General features: G+C 54.5%; 1 protein-coding gene across 4 annotated transcripts in view; it reads right to left on the bottom strand.

Annotated features, from left to right (window-relative positions):
* The window catches only part of CLCN7 (chloride voltage-gated channel 7), a 71,412-nt gene that overhangs the window by 20,726 nt on the left and 32,403 nt on the right, over positions 1-18,283 (bottom strand). For all 4 annotated transcript variants that reach the window (XM_073362719.1, XM_073362721.1, XM_073362720.1 and 1 more), the window contains 11 exons: positions 17,259-17,323; positions 16,457-16,573; positions 15,951-16,005; positions 14,312-14,372; positions 12,042-12,180; positions 9,255-9,348; positions 5,670-5,839; positions 5,136-5,187; positions 4,056-4,183; positions 3,526-3,611; positions 1,747-1,879 (listed from right to left, as the gene is read on the bottom strand). In XM_073362719.1, the coding sequence (XP_073218820.1) occupies positions 1,747-1,879; positions 3,526-3,611; positions 4,056-4,183; positions 5,136-5,187; positions 5,670-5,839; positions 9,255-9,348; positions 12,042-12,180; positions 14,312-14,372; positions 15,951-16,005; positions 16,457-16,573; positions 17,259-17,323 (1,100 nt within the window). The remainder of the gene's footprint in view (positions 1-1,746; positions 1,880-3,525; positions 3,612-4,055; positions 4,184-5,135; positions 5,188-5,669; positions 5,840-9,254; positions 9,349-12,041; positions 12,181-14,311; positions 14,373-15,950; positions 16,006-16,456; positions 16,574-17,258; positions 17,324-18,283) is intronic.

The following is an 18,283-nucleotide window of genomic DNA, read 5'->3' on the forward strand; positions in this document are numbered from 1 at the left end:
GCAGTGCGTGAGGCCTGCACACACCACGCAGGGTCCAGCCCCGGGGACAGTGAGAGGCAGCAATTCAGCACGAGCGGGGAGGAGGACTCTGTTTGCTGTCCCCAGGGGCTGCACAAAGAGCGTCTGGGCGCAGGGCCGTCCTTAGGCATATGCAGAATAAGCAGCTGCATAGGGCACCATGAAGTTTGGGGCACCAAATTGCCCCAAACTTCATGGTGCCCTAAGCAGCTGCGTGCTCCATATGCAGCAGCACCGGTGGACAGCCCCATTCCCCAGCTGGCTCCCCTGTGCATTCCTAGTGAGGTGCGGGGCCCGGGATAACTCCCTCCGCCCCTGCCTCGCCTCTTCCCACCTCCACCCCTTCCCCCAAGCCCCCTCCCCCAGTGACGGACGCAGCCCAGGAGATTAGTGGGGGGGCCTGGCACGGGCAGCAAGGGTCAGGCCTACCCCTGCACTCACTGGCGGTGGCGGGAAGCAGAGCGCCCTAGCCCCAGCCCGCTCCACTCCGCTGGCTCCCAACTGCGTCCCACCCCTTGCCCCTAACCCTCTCCCCCGAACGACACAGTTGGGGCAGGGGGAGCGGGCTGGGGCCAGGCTGTTCCGCTTCCTGCTACCGGCGCCAGGCCCCCCGCTAATCCCCCGGGCTGCTCTGGACCTGTGTGGCCCCCCAAAGCGGCACCCCACAGCTCTTGCCTCCGTGGCCCTACAGGCCTTGAACACAACCCAGACCTGCTGCGGCGGGGGGAGGAGCCGGTGCTCAGGCTGCGTAGGGCACCATCATTGGTAGGGACGACCCTGTCTGGGTGCCCCAGGAAAGGGCAAGGGGGGAGGTGGGGAACGCTGGTTTCTGACGCAGAGTCAGGGTTTGCTCCCCAGTACCAGCTGGTGCAAGATGCTAGCATGCAGGGCCGTGCATCAGCAAGGCTTTGGCAACGGGACAGGGGCTAGCTGGGGAGCGGGTCGTTCTCCTGGTGTCTGCCCATCCCAGACACACATGCCTGGCCACGGCACCTCTGAAGAGTGCTGGCACGTTGGGTCACCCCCATACCACCCCCTCGGCTCCTGGCTGCCAGCCGGCAACGAGGCCTATCAGTGCAGGAAGCACTGGGGATTCCTAGCTAGAGATGGGGAATCTCCTTCCTTAGACGTTTTTAAGGTCAGGCTTGACAAAGCCCTGGCTGGGATGATTTAATTGGGTATGGGTCCTGCTTTTGAGCAGGGGGTTGGACTAGATGACCTCCTGAGGTCCCTTCCAACCCTGATATTCTATGATTCTATGGCGGGACCGTCCCCCAGCCAGCTCAGCAAGGTCCTGCAGCCCCAGGGAATGGAGCAGCCTCTCCCCATCGCTGCTCACGCTGGGGTGGCTTCACTGGTGGCAGCAGCAATGCTGGGAGCTGCAGGGCAGGGAAGCCACCAGCCTGAGAGCACCACGTGGGTGCAGAGAACCATCCCAGGAGCAGCCAGTGCCCATGAACCCAGGGCTCCTAGGGCACCAGGGGGGCTGGGCCGTGTGCATGTGGGACAGGCTTGGTGAAGGCCCCCTAGCACCCACAAGGGTCAGAGAGATGCCTCTGCAGCTGCCAGGTCTCTGACTGGCTGGGGCACCACGCTGGCCCGATTCAGCAGTTCGGGCTGAACCCCAAGCGCTGCAGAGTGGCCCAACCCCCACCCCCATCGTGGGTGTTACTTCAGCTGCCCGTGGTCCTGGGGCAAGACTGGCAGCTGGCCAGTGGTCTGCCCTACCTGCGTGGGGTCCGGGCTGCTCTCCACCACGGGAAAGCCGTTGTGGTTGGACGACACGTCGCTGAGGATGTCCACGACCGTCCCCACCTTCTCAATCCTCCTGAGGCAGGTCACGGGCGCGCTCATCACCTCCCTGCAGGGGACAGAGCGCCAGGTGACGGCGGGCTGGGACTGGCCTCTTCCTCACCGGTGCAGAGGAGTGTGCTGCCTGGCCCAGACAGAGGGCAGTGCCCAACACACCAGCCAAAAGTCGACCCCCCCATCCTACCCCAGGCAGGGCCCTGGTCCCTGCATTATCACGTGGACCTTATTTAACTTGCTAGGCGGGCCAGGTTGTGTCTTTGGGTCTGCAGCTTCTTTAGTGTTCCCCATGTTCTCCCCACTCTACGGCCTAGGAGAGCCACTTAGCAGCAGCCTTCCAGAGTGTCCCAGAGTTTAAGGCCAGATGGGGATCTAGTCTGCTCTCCTGCACAGCTCGGGCCAGGTGCAGCTACCCCTGTGCTGAGCCCGGACACCCGAGCTAGACCCAAGACTAAGCTGTTGTGTGCACAGGCAGAGAACAGGAGGGGCTGAGGTGCCACCAGTGCCAAGACCCCCGCCAAGGCAGAGAATTGGGTTGAGGAGACCCGCCCAGATCCCACCCAGTGCCCCATGCCCCACACTGCAGAAGAAGGGAATAAACCCCCAAGGTCACAGCCAATCTGAGCACAGCCATGAACAGCCGCAAAATAAACACTACATTCGATAGCGTAATGGACAAACGGGAGAGCGGCCGGAGGGGTCCGCGCGTGGCACAGCTGCCCTTCCTGTGATCTGCCCTCCCCAGGGCCTGGCAGGCTCCGTGCACAAACCCCTCTCTATGGGTTTGCCTCTGGACGAGAGCAGCTCCAGATGGCTACTTTCCTTCGCCTGCCACTAGAGGGCAGCCTCAACCTGTAGGACCAGGAACTACCCTGTGAGCGGACGCAGCCCCAGGGGCCCTTGTGGAACAGCCTGGGCAACCGATGGGCGGCAGTGACTGAGAACCTAGCTCCATCCTGCTCCAGAGAGCGCTGCACGGGCTCTCCCTCTGGGGAGTCTGCTCAGCCCCGGCACCTTTCTACCCACAGGAACCTCCCAGATCCCGCACAGCGAGTACCATGCAGACAGCCCGGCAGCCTGCTAGCGGCCCTGCCCCCACACTGCTCTTATGCCTGCAGCCCGTCCGAGCTGGGTGCTGGGGAAGGCAGACCCCCTTGGCGGGGAATACAATCCCCTGCACTGGTGGGTTGTGAAGCAGTCACTCCGCTACTAAGAATGGGCTGACACCCAGACACCATCAGACCGTCCAGAGCTCTGTCTCTGTGGCCCTGGGTCCAGCAGTGGGGGGCCCTGTATTGGACCCAATCCCCAGGACCCCTTACCACCCTGTCCCCTTCCCTTTCTAATCAAACTGCCCAAAAAGTGGTAAAAAGAGTTCAGGTTTGTCCTGGTGCCACCGTGCTGACGTGGGGCGGGGCAGGACAGACCCACCAGACCCGTTGGCAGACATGTTCAAAGCTCTCAGAGCCAGCAGCACTGGGAATTCGAACTGGTGGATGCCTCCTGGGCAGTTTGCTCTGTTACCAGCCAGTCTTGGGAGCTCTGCAGCCCAGGGCACAAAGTTCCACTTGCTGTCCCCTACCGGACCGCAGCCCCACTCGCTGTGGTGCCAAGGGCTGTTCTGTCCAATGCACCCACTAGGGCTCCAAGGAAGGCAGCCAGGGGCCTAGCCGCCCCGCAGAGCGGCAGCTTGTTTACCTGGCCGTGAGGGAGTGAGACGTCACTGGAGCCTCCCAGTGCAGGAAAGGAACGCTCTGCAGCTGGATGTGCATGTCATACAGACCCTGCAGCAGGAGGAGAGGCAAAGCAATCAGCCACAGGCAGGCACAGCATGGACACAGGCCACAGGCTCCCTTCAAATTGCTCGAGCCTGGCCTTGTCCCTGGGCTTTCCACACGCCGCCCTGCCAAAACTCCTCAGTGCTCAGCTGACGGGTCACTAACCCCAGCCACAGCCCATTAAGGAGGTGTTAACTCTGCTCCATTCAGGCTAATGGAGTTTGGCAAAGACCCCAACATCCCTACTAATCAAGTGGTTTCCCCAGGCAAGCCCAGCTGGGCTACATCACTAGGGGGCGGTGCCAAGCCATGCCCAGTCAGCAGGCTCCCGAGGCTCTGCCAGCCCCATGCTCGCATCCAGCCCCAAAACAGAGAGCAGGTCCTGGCTCCTGCAGCCACTGCCTTGCCTGCTGGCCCTCATTCGGAATGGGAACAGCCCAGGCTGCTCACCTCCACGAAGTAGTCGCCCACGATCTTAGCCGTCATCAGCACCAACATGATGGGGAATCCGTAGGTGACATTGCCCGTTGCTTCCATCATGATGACGGTCAGGCTCAGGGTCATTCTCACTATCCCACCTGAGGGAGAGGTGTACATGTTGTCGGCGCAGGGAGAGGGCAGGACCCAGGAGGGAGAGCAAGAGGAGGCTCCAGCAAAGGCTCTGAGCCCTGGCGCTGGGACATTAGCTGATCCCCATGGCTGCTGCATGTACCTGAACTCTGGGGACGACCCTGCCTTGGGGTTTGGCCTGGAGAGACGGCTCCACGAAGGGCGTATGGGGTGGGGCAGGGCCTGCGTTGAGTGCGGGTAGGGAACAGAGGCACAGAGCCTAGCAGGAGAGCAGGGCGCTAGCTGGCTCCTGTAGGCTGTACCCTGCCTAGCTAACCACAGGTCAGGATGACGCCATGTTTGCTCTTCAGTGCTGGCGTGGAGAGTTCTGCTTTCCGAGTCACTGCTGGACCAGGGGCTCATCCATGCCAGGAGTTAATATTAGCAGCAGCAAGGTGCAGCGCCCACATCTGGTGCTGCTCTGCGGGGAGCCACCCAGGGGCTGCGAGGGGCCCCAAGGGAGCTCTGTGGTTCCACATCGGACACGGTCAGGCAGCGAACAGACAAGCCTGCGCTGCAAAGTCTGACGTGCGTAACCAGGTGTGTTGTGCCATGCCACCAGCTGCCTTTAACAAGACAGGCCCAGGCCACTCCTGGGAGACCTGCTCTCCATTAACAGCCCCTTCCTCCACAGACCCAGGCTAAGGGGGAGCACCCCCCTCCCAGCGTCTGCACTTCAGTCTCCGATTCCCAGGACAAGCGGAACCCCTGACGCAGGTGCATGTTAAATAAAAGGCTTTCCCCCACCGCAGGCAGCTGCCAATACGCTGCCTGAAGCTGACCGGCAGCACTCCAAGCACAGAGAGGCTGCGTTTTCCACCAGACGTTCCCAGCAGAGACACATCCAGACACAGCCCAGTCTCCAGGGAACACAACCAACGCCTCCGACCGGGCACTTTTCTAATGGCGAGCCAAACTCACCCAGCTGCGCTGCGGCCCCCATCAGCGCGTACTTCCCTGGGTCGGCCCAGATCTGAACAGGAGAGACAGGGACAGGGAGTTACATGGGGCGGGACAGAGTCATCCAACTTGTACCCCCTCAGAGGCAGCCACCCTACGTGCCAGCCACAGGCCAGACAACAAAAGCAGCAGCCACCCATCTGCTGGAGCATCCAAGGCCCCTTGACAACAGCCTCACCAAGCTCCAGCAAGCACTGCCCCAGGGATGCTCTGCAGGGAGCCTTAGCCACTCGGGTCTACTGCACTTCCTCCAGAGCTGCTGCTGCTGGATGAGGCGGCGAAGGGCAGCAAGCAAGATCTACTCCCTTTCTAGCTGGGATTTTGCAGTATCTAAGCTTGTCTTTCTCCCTTCACCCACTAACCCAGCTAAAACTCCAGCACGACCTCCTCCCACACAGCTCCTCAGCTGACCTTCAGACATGGAGCGCTCATAAATCTGCAAGCAAAACGTGGCTTCGCTGTCAGTGCTCCCACCCTGCCCGGGGGGTAACTCACCGCTCCACTGGTCAAGTAGACCAACGATATGCCGAAGAGTCGTCCCCAGGCAGCTCCGATCAGCAGGGAAGGGATGAAGACACCTGCCGACACGGTGAGCCCATAGGTCCAACAGGCCAGAAAGAAATACATCAGGGTGAACATCCCGAGGGTCATGGGATTGTAAGAACCTGGGGTGGGGGGGGAGAGAGGAGAGGCCCAGGTGGTTGGTTTCAGCCCTTCTACACCTCAGAGATTCACGCTGTTCTAGACCAGCTGCTGGCACCAGCCCGGTCAAGCTGCAACATTAAATAGCACATTCCAGCTTGTTAGCAGCCCCCCATTACTGCCACGATGTGGCTCCGAGAGGGTGGGCTCCTCCAAACACACACCAGCCCGTCAGACCAGAAGAGCAAGGCGCATCTGTCCGTCATCGCACACCCTAGAGAACAGCATCCCTGAGGGGGCTGAGAAAGGGCAGAACCGATGCTACAACCCTCCCCCCACTCCCCGGGTGCAGCAAAGCTCCTCACCACTCTGCTCCAATCCCCCTCCATTAATGGTCATGGCAGCGGGATGGACCTACCTAGCCACTGTAGAGACATCTCACAAGTAAAGATTGGTATTTCCCCTCAAAGAACGAGATCTTTCCCTCTCTCGTCCCTTGGCTGGCTCCGATCGCCAAGCCCTCTGCAGGCAGGTACTCTGAAAGCAGCCCCAACCTGGGCTAGCCTGCCCCCATCCCAGCAGCCAGCTCATGCCCTGGAGCAGGAGGGTTCACAGCCCTAAAACCTTTAAAAAATCCCGTAACTGCAGCTGTTCTCATGGTCACACAAGGGCCAGGCCCTTCCAATCCCTGCTCTGTTCTTGGCCCTGATGTTCTCTGGCCAGGGGCGCCGCAGGGTTAGTTTTGCTTTCCTTGCAGCTATTTTAAACCCGTTGCCTTTCAATGGCACCAAATCCCCTTGCTCTGAACAGAGCGCACCTATGAATGCTCCCCCTACCCCGTCCCATTCGTTAGCCAGCAGGCCTTTCCCAGACCTGATTCATCTCTTCACTAAACACTGCTTGTCGGGTCAGTCTCTGCATGGAAGTCTTCATCGCCCCTTCCTGTGCCCAGCTGTCCCTGCTCGCTGCCCCTTCCCACAGGCCGGTTATGTTGGGGAAGGGGCTCACTCATTCAGGGGGGTCGTTCTCATTCCTAAACTGGATTTCTGCTCCCATGAGAGAGGTCTGCGGTGAGCTTCCAGGGTTAATTCAGACTCAGACATTTGTAGGAGCAGTTCCAATTCCTCTTCCCACCAGCTGTTCATTCCCCCTCGCAGGGTCAGGCCCGTCTACGCATCTCACAGTCATCCTTTCTATGAACCGCCCTCTCCGCTCACCCCCCTTTCCAGGTGGTTAATTTCATATCGAACTCCAGGACTTCACCCCTCCTGCTCCCCGTTAGCCTTTGGCCACAATTCAAACTGACCGTTTCGTCGGCTTTCTGCTTCTCTGAGTTTCTACCCCAGGACGATACTCTGACCGTCCCCTTGGAGGACGTATTTTTCTTAACAGCCTCTTGCGAGGTACTTCATCAAAAAGACACCTGACAACCCAGATAACTTAGTACAGCCAGTTCTGGAGAAGGCCGCAGAATTCTAATCCACTGGGGAGGCCCCGTTTTCCTTTGCGGAAGCCAAGAGGATTTGACCCGGCGTATCGTGTTCCTTACAGTGCTGTGGCATAATTGTTGCCAGGCAGAGCAATAAACCTTCCTGCTCTATATTCACCAGGGACGCCCCCTGCTGCTTGTGCGTTGCTACCTGCAAGGGAAGTCTCACCCGCCATACTGCAGCTGATTCACTGGCCATCACCTGTGTCGAGAGGCCCTTGTGCAGTGCCCTGAAGTCCCCCCTGCCCAGCACTCCCTGGATCTGCATCCTCAGCCAACAGCTGTTTAGAGTGTCAAGTAGGTGAGCACCCTCTCCCCACCCCTTTTGAGCATTTCCCCAGCAACTGTCAACCAAGGTTTGAGACAGGAGAGGAAAAGGTTTGGGGCACCACAAGTCCTCTGGGTCCTATCCTATGTCCGTAGGGAAGTCATCAGCACTGAGTGCAACCAGTGCTGGAGTTGCCAGTTCAGTGCACTCAAGGGATAGCCATCTCTGTGCTTCAGCTGTCAGTGAAAGAACAGGTATGAGATTCAAGCGGCTGTTCCAGGAGACTGTTTCTGGGGTAGAGGCGGAACTGGTGCCTTTTCAATTAAAGTTACCCAGCCATTACGTCAGCCGAGAGATGCAAACCCAGCCAGGACTCTCCGGGGCACTGTGAAATGCGATTTCGTTTCTAGACAACCCAAAATGTAAAATCCACATTTAAAACATGACCAGAAGGGAAAGTCATTCAGGAGAGAGAGACCTTAGCAAACAGGAAGCAGCCAACAACATTTCCAGAACGTTCCACAGACTCCAGCTTTTGGAGCGAGCACACAAAGGAGAACGGATGGAACAGAGACTGAAGGCAGTGAATGGAAAATGCTTGGCTGATATTTAACAAGAGTGCTCATGGGACACTGCAACCTCCTCATCAAGGTCCCATCTATACACAAGCTAACACACCACAGCTCTCATCCTGCCTGTCTGAGCACATGTGCCCAGGGGACAGGGTGCTTATCACAGGCTAAGGGAGGGGGAATTTTTGTGGGAGCGTCAATAAAATATTGACACCACTTTGCAGATCCAAATCCAGATCTTGACTTTTAAAACCCTCAAATCAGCCAACTACCTAAAAGCACAAGACTTCTGATACAGGTCTCCTCCTCAGACCTGAGCTATTCACCTCTGGCTAGAGACTAATTTGTTTCAATGCGTATTCAAGAGCAGATCACCCACTTCGCACTAGTGAACGGCAGATGCCTCGCAAACACCTGCATTCTATGAATTAGTGAGTACGAACAAAGCAAGACTCTGTTCCCCTGATGAGGTCAGTCTGAAAGATTTAGGACATCGCACAGACTAGCAGCAGGGCACTTGTAAATGCTATGAAGGGCTCCTGCTACCCCTGCTCTTAAAGCTGTCCTTGTTCTGTTTGTACAGCACCCAGCACAATGGGTCCTGGTCCACACCCTAGGGCTTCTACGTGACACCACCTCCACCAATGTGTTACACACTGGACAGCCCCAGAGCCTGTCCACCCAGCAGGCTCTGCGGAGGGTTGATATTCACCAGCGAGGAGGATCTTTTTACAGGAGCTCTGGGTCAATGGTGAATTCTCTGTAACTTGGAAGTCTTTAAACCATGATTTGAGGCCTTCAGTAACTCAGCCAGAGGTTAGGGGTCTATTACAGGAGTGGCTGGGTGAGGTTCTGTGGCCTGCGATGTGCAGGAGATCAGACTAGATGATTGCGATAGTCCCTTGTGACCTTGAAGCCTATGAGCATTACTGAACAGAGCTCACCCAGCAGGGCAGAGCGTGCGGTAGGGCTGCAGGGCTGGGCTAACACAAGAACATCTGACCACAAACCGAGCAAAGCGATTGGCTTCCTAATTCTGGGTCTGCTGCCCCGGACCTGCCGTTAGACCCGAGCCCCCTCCCCATTCCGCCAGCCGAGCCAGAACCGACCTGGAGGGTTGTGAAAGAGGCTGACGACACTCTTCTCAGGCGTGTTGAAGAAGGTGGTGGCCATCGAATTATATTCTCCATCCGCACAGAACAGCTAGGGAGAAAAAACAAAGGCTGGCTTGTGAGATCTGGCAGAATCCACGCAACGATCGCTGCACTGGGACGTGTGGCACATGGGGACGCAGTAGCTGGCAGAGAGCGAGAAGGCAGGAGTGAAAGTGGGTCCTGGGCACCTGGTGAAAGACACCCCACTAGCAGATGTGCAGTTTCATGGAGCCATAGGCCACAGGCATCGCTAGCATGATACATTTGCATTCAGCTAGTTATACTTTTAGGCCCGACATTTTAAAGGTATTTAGATATTGCTGCATGCATTGGTGCAACACCTCACTGATTTAGGAGCCCACATATTTTCAAAAGGAATTTAGGCACCTGGGAATTAAGAATGCCTAAATCCCTTTCGAAAATATTTACACTCCAAAATCAGTTACGTGTTGCAACGGTGAGCACACTAGGCCTAGCCTCTCACCTGTACAGAGTTACCCACCTCAGAAATTTAGAGGGTCATGGTCAAGTTGAAATTTAGCTAGTTTAGTTGAGAATTTGACACATTACTATTTTAACTCTTCCCCTTTACTAGCTGAACGACTGTCACAAATGGGGTACGCTTACTGGCTATAAAGGGGAGCAGTGAAAGCAGAAAGGGTGGTGAGATTTCTCTCCCATCTCTAGCCATACTAGTAGTTTTAAGTATCAGGGGGTAGCCGTGTTAGTCTGTATCCACAAAAACAACGAGGAGTCCGGTGGCACTTTGAAGACTAACCGATTTATTTGGGCATAAGCTTTTGTGGGTAAAAAACCCCACTTCTTCAGATGCATGGAGTGAAAATTACAGATACAGGCATAAATATACTGACACCTGAAGAGAAGGGAGTTACCTTACAAGTGGAGAACCAGCGCTGACAAGGCCAATTCAGTCAGGGTGGATGTGGTCCACTCCCAATAATTGATAAGGAGATGTCAATACCAAGAAAGGGAAAACTGCTTTTGTAGTGAGCCAGCCACTCCCAGTCCCTACTCAAGCCCAAATTAAGGGTGTTAAGTTTGCAAATGAATTGTAGCTCTGCAGTTTCTCTTTGAAGTCTGTTTTTGAAGTTTTTTTGATTGAAGGATGGCTACTTTTAAATCTGTATTGAATGTCCAGGGAGACTGAAGTGTTCTCCTACTGACTTTTGTATGTTACCATTCCTGATGTCTGATTTGTGTCCATTTATTCTTTTACGTAGAGACTGTCCGGTTTGGCCAATGTACATGGCAGAGGGGCATTGCTGGCGCATGATGGCATAGATCACATTAGTAGATGTGCAGGTGAATGAGCGCCTGATGGTCTGGCTGATGGGGTTGGGTCCTCTGGTGATGTCGCTAGAGTAGATATGGGGACAGAGTAGGCAATGTGGTTTGTTGCAAGGATAGGTTCCTGGGTTAGTGTTTCTGTGGTGTGGTACGTAGCTGCTGGTGAGTATTTGCTTCAGGTTGGGGGGGCTGCCTGTAAGCGAGGACTGGCCTGTCTCCCAAGGTTGAAGAGTGAGGGATCATTTTCCAGGATAGGTTGTAGATCGTTGATGTGCTGGAGAGGTTTTAGCTGGGGGTGGACCACATCCACCCTGACTGAATTGGCCTGGTCAGTGCTGGTTCTCCACTTGTAAGGAAACTCCCTTCTCTTCATGTGTCAGTATATTTACGCCTGCATCTGTAATTTTCACTCCATGCATCTGAAGAAGTGGGTTTTTTTACCCACAAAAGCTTATGCCCAAATAAATCTGTTCATCTTTAAGGTGCCACCGGACTCCTCGTTGTTCGAGTAGTTTTAGATGTTCCTTAACAGTAGTTGGCAATATGTTATCAGAGACTGGTGATTTTTAAATCAACAGTGACCCCTTTACCAAGGTGGTGCAGTGAAGGCTCACGTGATTTGCAAAGCCTTCACTTCTGCTGGTGCACTAGGCTGGATCATCAAATCCCAGCTAGATTCTATTAGAAACCTGTCCTGAGGCCACTGAGCTCGCATAGACCTTTAGCTCAGCCCCCCACCCAAGTCTTGTCTGATCAGCTGATCACACACTATTCCCTCAAGTATACAGCTCTCTCTGCAATCTTAGATACACACATGCCATCTTGTGCTATTCTGTGCATGCTGATGCACAAGGGGCAGCGTTCAGGCTGCACAGGTGACCTTACCTTTGTCATTCCCCAACTGAGAGCTTGGTTTGCAGATTGCATGTTCCAGCAACAGTTTGGATGCCCGCTTCTCTATTGTAGTCCCTTAAACTGAAAGTCTCTGGCCAGACCCTGCCAGGCCCCGCTTACTGGCCATGCACTCCGTGAACCATACCCCCCAGCAGAGCCTCACCTCATTCAATGTGCACTGCGTGACCCTTCCCAGCACTGCTAGACTGTCTATAATGGGAGCCCAGGAAGCTCAGGCCCTGAACGAGGCAGGGTTCCTCTGCCACGTATGGAGCCCTGCCTCATTCACTGCCCATCTCAGGGGATGTTCCTGCCTCCCTCAGTGCTTGCAGTCCCCTGGCTCATCGAAAAGCTACAGAGACCTCCCCCCTGCCTGGGCCTAGCCTGGCGCCTTTGAGACCAGCTCCCAAGCAAGGCAGCAGAGATTATGCCTGGAAAATCCCTGAACACCTGGTTGTGCTGTGACCAGATCCAGCTGTAGGGGGCAGTCAGGAACAGACACTGTGCTGGGGATAGGGGGTTCACAGCCATGTCTCCTACCTGCAGGGGATAGGTCACGGAATCTGCTTGGAGGGGCTGGCAGTCGCTAGAGCAGTAGATCATCACAAAACCCACAGCTGCCGTCACAGCCGCCACCAGCATGGCCTCGATCACCTGCAGGCACGGGCGATGGATGTACCTGCAGAGTCAGACACAAGCCACGTGAACAGGGAGCAACCTCCCGGCTGTTCTCTGCTTCCCAGAAGCACCCCCAGGTCAGCTGGCTCTTCAGACTGGTTGCAACCACTGCTGGTGGCTTGGGGGCAGGGGAATGGCTGGTGCAGGTTGCCTCCTCCCAGGGGCGGGAACCAGACAAGCAGCAGGATTTCACAGGCTCAAATGAAGGGGAAATCATAGACATGTTGAGCTCGGAGGGACCTTGACAGCTCATCTGGTCCAGCCCCCTGCACGGAGGAAGGACCCAGTAAGCCAAGACCATCCCCGACAGGTGTTTGCCCAACCTGTTCTTAGCAACCTCCAGTGACGGGGATTCCACAACTTCCCTTGGTCACCTATCCCAGTACTTAAGGAAAATGTTGTAACTAACTCTCAGGATACCTAACACCTAACCTGAATCTCCTTTGCTGCAGATTAAACTCATTACTTCTTGTCCTACCTTCGATGGCCAGAGAACAATTGATCACTATCCTCTTTATAACAGCCCTTAACATGTCTGAAGATTTATCAGCCCCCCGTCAGTTGTCTTTTCTCAAGACTAAACACACCTGCTATTTTTAACCTTTCCTCATAGCTCAGGTTTTCTAAACCTTTGATCATTTTTGTTGCTCTCTTCTCTCTCACCAAATTGTCCACAGAAACAATCCCCTTCCCCAGCTCTGCTCCTGGATGCTATCCCGCCCTGCGGAAGGCCGTCTGAATGTTACTGGGGCTGTACGAAAGAGGAGCTGCATGGAAATCGCCCTTTATACTTTTAACGGTCCTGCAGACTTCTGGTTCCACAAACACATTCGCAGCACCATCGAACACGGAACGTACAGTCTGCTCTGAATCCCTCAACTCCCGTCTGTTCCATCTGCAAAAGCTACAAAGCACTCCCCATATCCTCCCAGCAGACATGGGATGTTATTTGTCTGAAAGGTGAGCTCTGGTGGATAAATGAGAAACCAGGTCCCAAGAGGGTGAAGGGAGGTATTCCAACACAGAAAGCTTAGCCATTTTAACTAATTTTTGAAGCAAAGTGACTATGGGGACAGTGATTTAGGAGCTCACTGGGACCTGAGCTTTTGAAAATGTTCCCCCAATGCATTTACATAGCGCATAACCCAGGTAATAAACAGCAAAGAAATGGATGGTTAAGAAAATCGCATTGTCAACATAAGCATTTGCATCAGAAGAAAGAAACCCATCTTTTGTCACCATCACCTGAACTCTGACCCATGTATTTGTTCTAAAGTCTTTCAGTCCATCCTCAGTCTTCAGAATCTAAATGTTTCTTCAAAAAGCTACTGTTACATGGGACTTGCATCATCAGTTAATATACTTGCAGGTCGTCAGTAGCATCTAATGAAATCCAACGTGTCTCAAGAAACGGTGGTTATTCACAGTCCAATAGGAAAGCGTGGAACATTTTCATGTATTTTAGGTGGATTATAGTACTGTGAATAGGCACATGTAAGAGAAGATTCCTTTCTCAGACTGGTCTCTGCTTTAGGAGATGATGGAATGGATATTTACTTTGGGTCAGAGTTACAGCTGTGATGAAATATGGATTTCTTTGTGATAATAGCTGTCGATTCTAGTGTGCTATAAAGCGACGGCATCCTTAACGATCACTTCCTTGCTTCTGTGGAAGAAAAACGCAGTCTTCACTCTTAGGTTGTTTGCAACAAGTCAGAGACCGTTTATTCTCGAGCAATTGCAAGGGGGAGAGTGCACATGGACAGGGATTCCCCCTTCCTAGGCAGGTCTCCACCTGATAAACGCTTGCCATAATTATTTATCTGGCAGAGACCTGCCAAGGAAGCGGGAATTAGAGTTAGACTTAGCCTGACTCTTGCTCTATTCCTAAGAAAACTAAGATGTCTGTGTTCAAATTCCCTTTATCCCTTTTTCCACTTCCACACTTCTAAGCACTTGAGTTTTGTGAGTGAACACTTGCGAACACCATACGTCACTTACCAGATCTGAAGCAGTAGGGCTTCAGGAACAAAAGGAACGCCCTTTGGTTCAGTTAATCGGCCCCCAATCTGAACACAACCCGGGAGAATACTGAGCGATTTCGTTTTATTTAGCTCCTCTTGGGCTCTTACCTGATTCGAAACATGGTTAACCAGTAATTCAAGGCATTGAATATCGCGCCAAGAATTCCACCTGCAAGCAGGAAAGAGGGAAAGCAGCTGAAAACCTCCTGAGTGATTTGAAAGAAACCAATATTCCTTTATGCCACATTCAGGATTTTCCTATATACAGAGTTAAACACATCTTTAAAAAAAAAAGCAAAAACAAAACAAAAACACACGACAAAGATTTCCCCGACTCAGTTTGCCTTTGGACACTTTTCTGCCCTCGTCAGCAACACATTCTCAATAGCACAACGTTTTTAAGCCTTTGACAGCAGCAGCTTCCAGGGAAAAGCAGCAATTTCCTGCTGGAATGCCCCGTGTCAAGCCACACAGCGGAGCAAGCCGAATGTCGTGGAAGAAACTGCACAAGCTGCTTCCATTGTTCCCTATGGGCACAAATCTCCAGTTTACGGAGGCTTCACCATTGAAAGAGTCAAAATGTAACTCTCCTGCTTTGGAGGGGGGATAGAAGGATGAGAGCGAGCGCACATCATCGAGAAAGATCCATGTACACACCTGGCCTTCCCCTTCGTTTCTTGTTTCTTCACTAAAGGAAACATTAGCGCCCGAGCCCGATCTTATATCTACAACATGTAGGTCATAGATCGGCACGATGCATTAATGCAACATTAGGACTGAGAATTTTTACAGCGCATCAGGCTAGTCAGAGGCCCCACGTAGACTATAACTGCCACATTTTCCAGTGTATTCTGGGATGTGCAATGTGGCTGCATCAGGGTTACTGTGGGATCAGTAGTTTTCATTGTTCCAATGCACGTTTCAATGCTCAGACACAACACGGCATTAGGAGAGTTTGTCGCCTTACGGCAGCCAGCCAACTGAAGACCACAGTACTCCTGTTTCTGTTCTGGGCAGGAAGCAGTGGGCGGAAAGGTTGGAAATTCAACCACCACTCAGACCCCAGGGCAGTGAAAGAAGCAGATGACATCAGCATACTGGCTGGGGTCCAGTCTGATCCAAAGGGTAGCTTCTGACATGTTATCTACGAGGAAAGTCCGTAGCAATTCCTCGCTGACTCCGACCTGGCATTTCCCTGCACTTCTGGTCATTTTGTTAAATCCGGTGGTGGATTGTTAGCAGCCACCTGATTGTACAGAGCACTGAGGCAGAGGCAGGCAAGGCTGCAGCTGAAAGACAGATTTTTAGATGTGTGCTGTGCCCGGCGCAGCAGGAGTGGGCTGTACGGAAACAACGTATCAGAAAATAATTCTCACACAGTTCACGTTCCAAACACCCAACCCACAGACTCATAGCGGGAAGGGAGTTCTGCCTAGAACACCAGTTTCCTTCCCCCAGCCTCTCAAGGGGCCATACCTCGGACCAACGTCACTCTGACAGGCTCTGCCACACCCCAACCCTACCCGGCAAGGGGGAAGAACAAAGTTAAGGGTTTTTGCCTTCACCACAGAAGATCAAGATTGGCCAGAGAATCTAGCTGTGGCCCGTGAAAGCATCGAGCAGCAAAAGGTTCCCCGAGGGCCCTCTGTTTTTATGCTTTTAGCCGAGGAAGTGGGCTAAGGCAGCTTTTCAGGACAGGGGATTATTCAGAGGTGTTAACTCAATTGAACGAGCAGACCGATCTTACCAACCACTCCCATAACGATGAAGATCGGAATTTCCTGGAACGTGTATCCCAGTTTCTGTAAACGAGGAGAAATGGGTTTGGAGACCTTTCGGCACAGCGATTTGCTCGGTGCCAAGTCACTGCCTCTGCTCAAAGCCTTTACAGCTGGCAGCTGCCCAGAGCAGTGGCTGCAGCAGGGCTCCTCGCTCCCAGGCCCCACAGAACCCGCGCTGGCAGAACCAGAGCCCAGCAACAGCTGGACAAATACTTCCAAGAGGCTGCTCGGCAGGAAGTTTTGATCTGGGTGCATCTGGCCTTTGCAGAGCGCTCCCACCCCAGCATGACACCCCCCACCTGAGGTGCCTCATACTGTCAAACATTCAGGGGACGGGCATAAAGGGAGTGAATGGCCCCATCTGCTGCCCTCAGGTCCTGCCACTACTTGCAAGGCTGCAGAGAACGCCCGGTACAGGGCGTGTGCCTGCCCAGTGACAGCACAAACCTGCCAGCAAGGCCAGCAATTTTACCTCACTGTCGAACCTTCCAAAGTTGATGAGACCCGGGCTGGAGAGGTCCCAAGGGTTCCCATGGTAAAAGCTCAGGATGGAGTTCAGCGTGAATGTAGAGATCATGGAGGCAAAGAACTGCAGAGAGAAGCAAGAGAGTATCATGGCATGAGACAACCTGCTGCCTCGGCTGCCTGCTGTCACACCTCTTCAAACCCCACTCCATCCACCAGGGGCCTACCTCGGCCCCACTCATTCCCCAAAGTGTTCTTACATCAGGGAGGGGCAGGATTTAGTTCACACCCCAACCAGTGCCTGGTACCCAAATCAGCATGTCTGCTACACTAAGAGCTCCATAGGCAGAAGCCATATCTTCCTTGGGGATCATGCAGCACCTTGCACTCTGTGCTCATACACAAGTGCCTCGCGCCTCTTCCAAGGGTTCTGCGCTGTTCCCTTTACGTCCCATCTCCCTCTTGCCACCTCTGGGGCACAGGCCACTGCAGGACTCCAAGCGCTAAATGGCAGCTTCTCTGGGAGGGGAACCGTAAGCATCCTCTGTCTTGGCCTCAGACTCTTACACCAGTCAAGGCCTAGATTCACCCGACAGTCCCGTTCTGACAGGGGCGTCTCTATCCAGTGCAGGCCCCTCACTCGACAAGACATCCTGCCCCTCCCCAGCCCGAGTGAAACCCCAGTCGAACCCCCAGCTGGCAGCTGAGTTTTCAGAAGCCGGTGCCCAGCACCTGCGGGGCCAATCGTACTTGGCCCTGCATGAGCCAAGGCGGTGGCACATCCTTGGCCTCAGGCTGCTAACACTTACGATTCGCCATGTCAGGAACTGATTCCAGAAGGAGGCACCTTCTTCCAAGCTGAAGAGAACTCCCCCTAGGGATACAAAAGGCCACGGGGCCATTGTAATAGATCAGCTCGGGTAGCTACCGCCTCACTGCCTGGGAGCGGCTGGGCCTGTCAGGGTGAGTTTTGATCTCCCAGTTACGTGGGCTGGAAAGAACCTGCCCCTTGGGTGTGCAGAGACAAGGGGCACAGCCCCACAGGGCTGGAGACCTCACCCCTGCACTAGGAACCGATGCACCTGGCTGTGGTTGATGACACTTTGCCAAGGGGATCACCCCCACCAGCCTGAGCCCCAGAAGCAGGCCAATGGCTGGCCAAGCCTTGGGGAGGGTCACAGCTGCAGATGCACGTCTATGCTAGCAGCTCTCGGTCATGCCAACACCGCACTTGGAGCCAGGAGGCTTTGGGGGAGCATCACACACGGTCGCTTTCGGCTAAGAGATGGAAACGCTAGGCATTCCGACGCCTGCCTCCATGGCAGCAGGAAGGCTTTGCCGTGGGGACAAAGCCTGGTGCCCTTTGGGGACCACTGGGAGAGAGCGCTCGGCCTACACCCTGCCACTTCCCCAGTCACTTAGCGGGGAGGAGCAGCAATGCTGGGGTGTGGGTTCACCCTGGATATGGGCTGCTGGGGGGCAGGGACGGCTCTCTGGGGGACTAACTCGTTCCTTAACACGAAACTTTACGCCTAGATTTCAGGCTCACGTCGGAGGAGGGAACACGCATGAGTTTTCCTGTAGTGACTGATACAGACACCGACACCCCTCCTGGGGGGTTAACAGCTCTCCCAGCCCTGCTCACCCAGGCACGACCCTATCCGCTTCACTGGCGCTGTCCAGGTTTCTCTTGGACTCAGCGGGAACAGGACCAAGTGGTACCCAGGCATTCTGGCTGTATCTGCATGCCAGGACCAGCTCCCTCTCTCTGTTCTCCAAGGGCTCCCCTCGGCATCAGACAGAAGCCCAGCAGAGGCAGGCAGCCTGCATGCCA

This window comes from Lepidochelys kempii, chromosome 10 (assembly GCF_965140285.1).
Source record: "Lepidochelys kempii isolate rLepKem1 chromosome 10, rLepKem1.hap1, whole genome shotgun sequence".
Classification (NCBI taxonomy): domain Eukaryota; kingdom Metazoa; phylum Chordata; order Testudines; family Cheloniidae; genus Lepidochelys; species Lepidochelys kempii.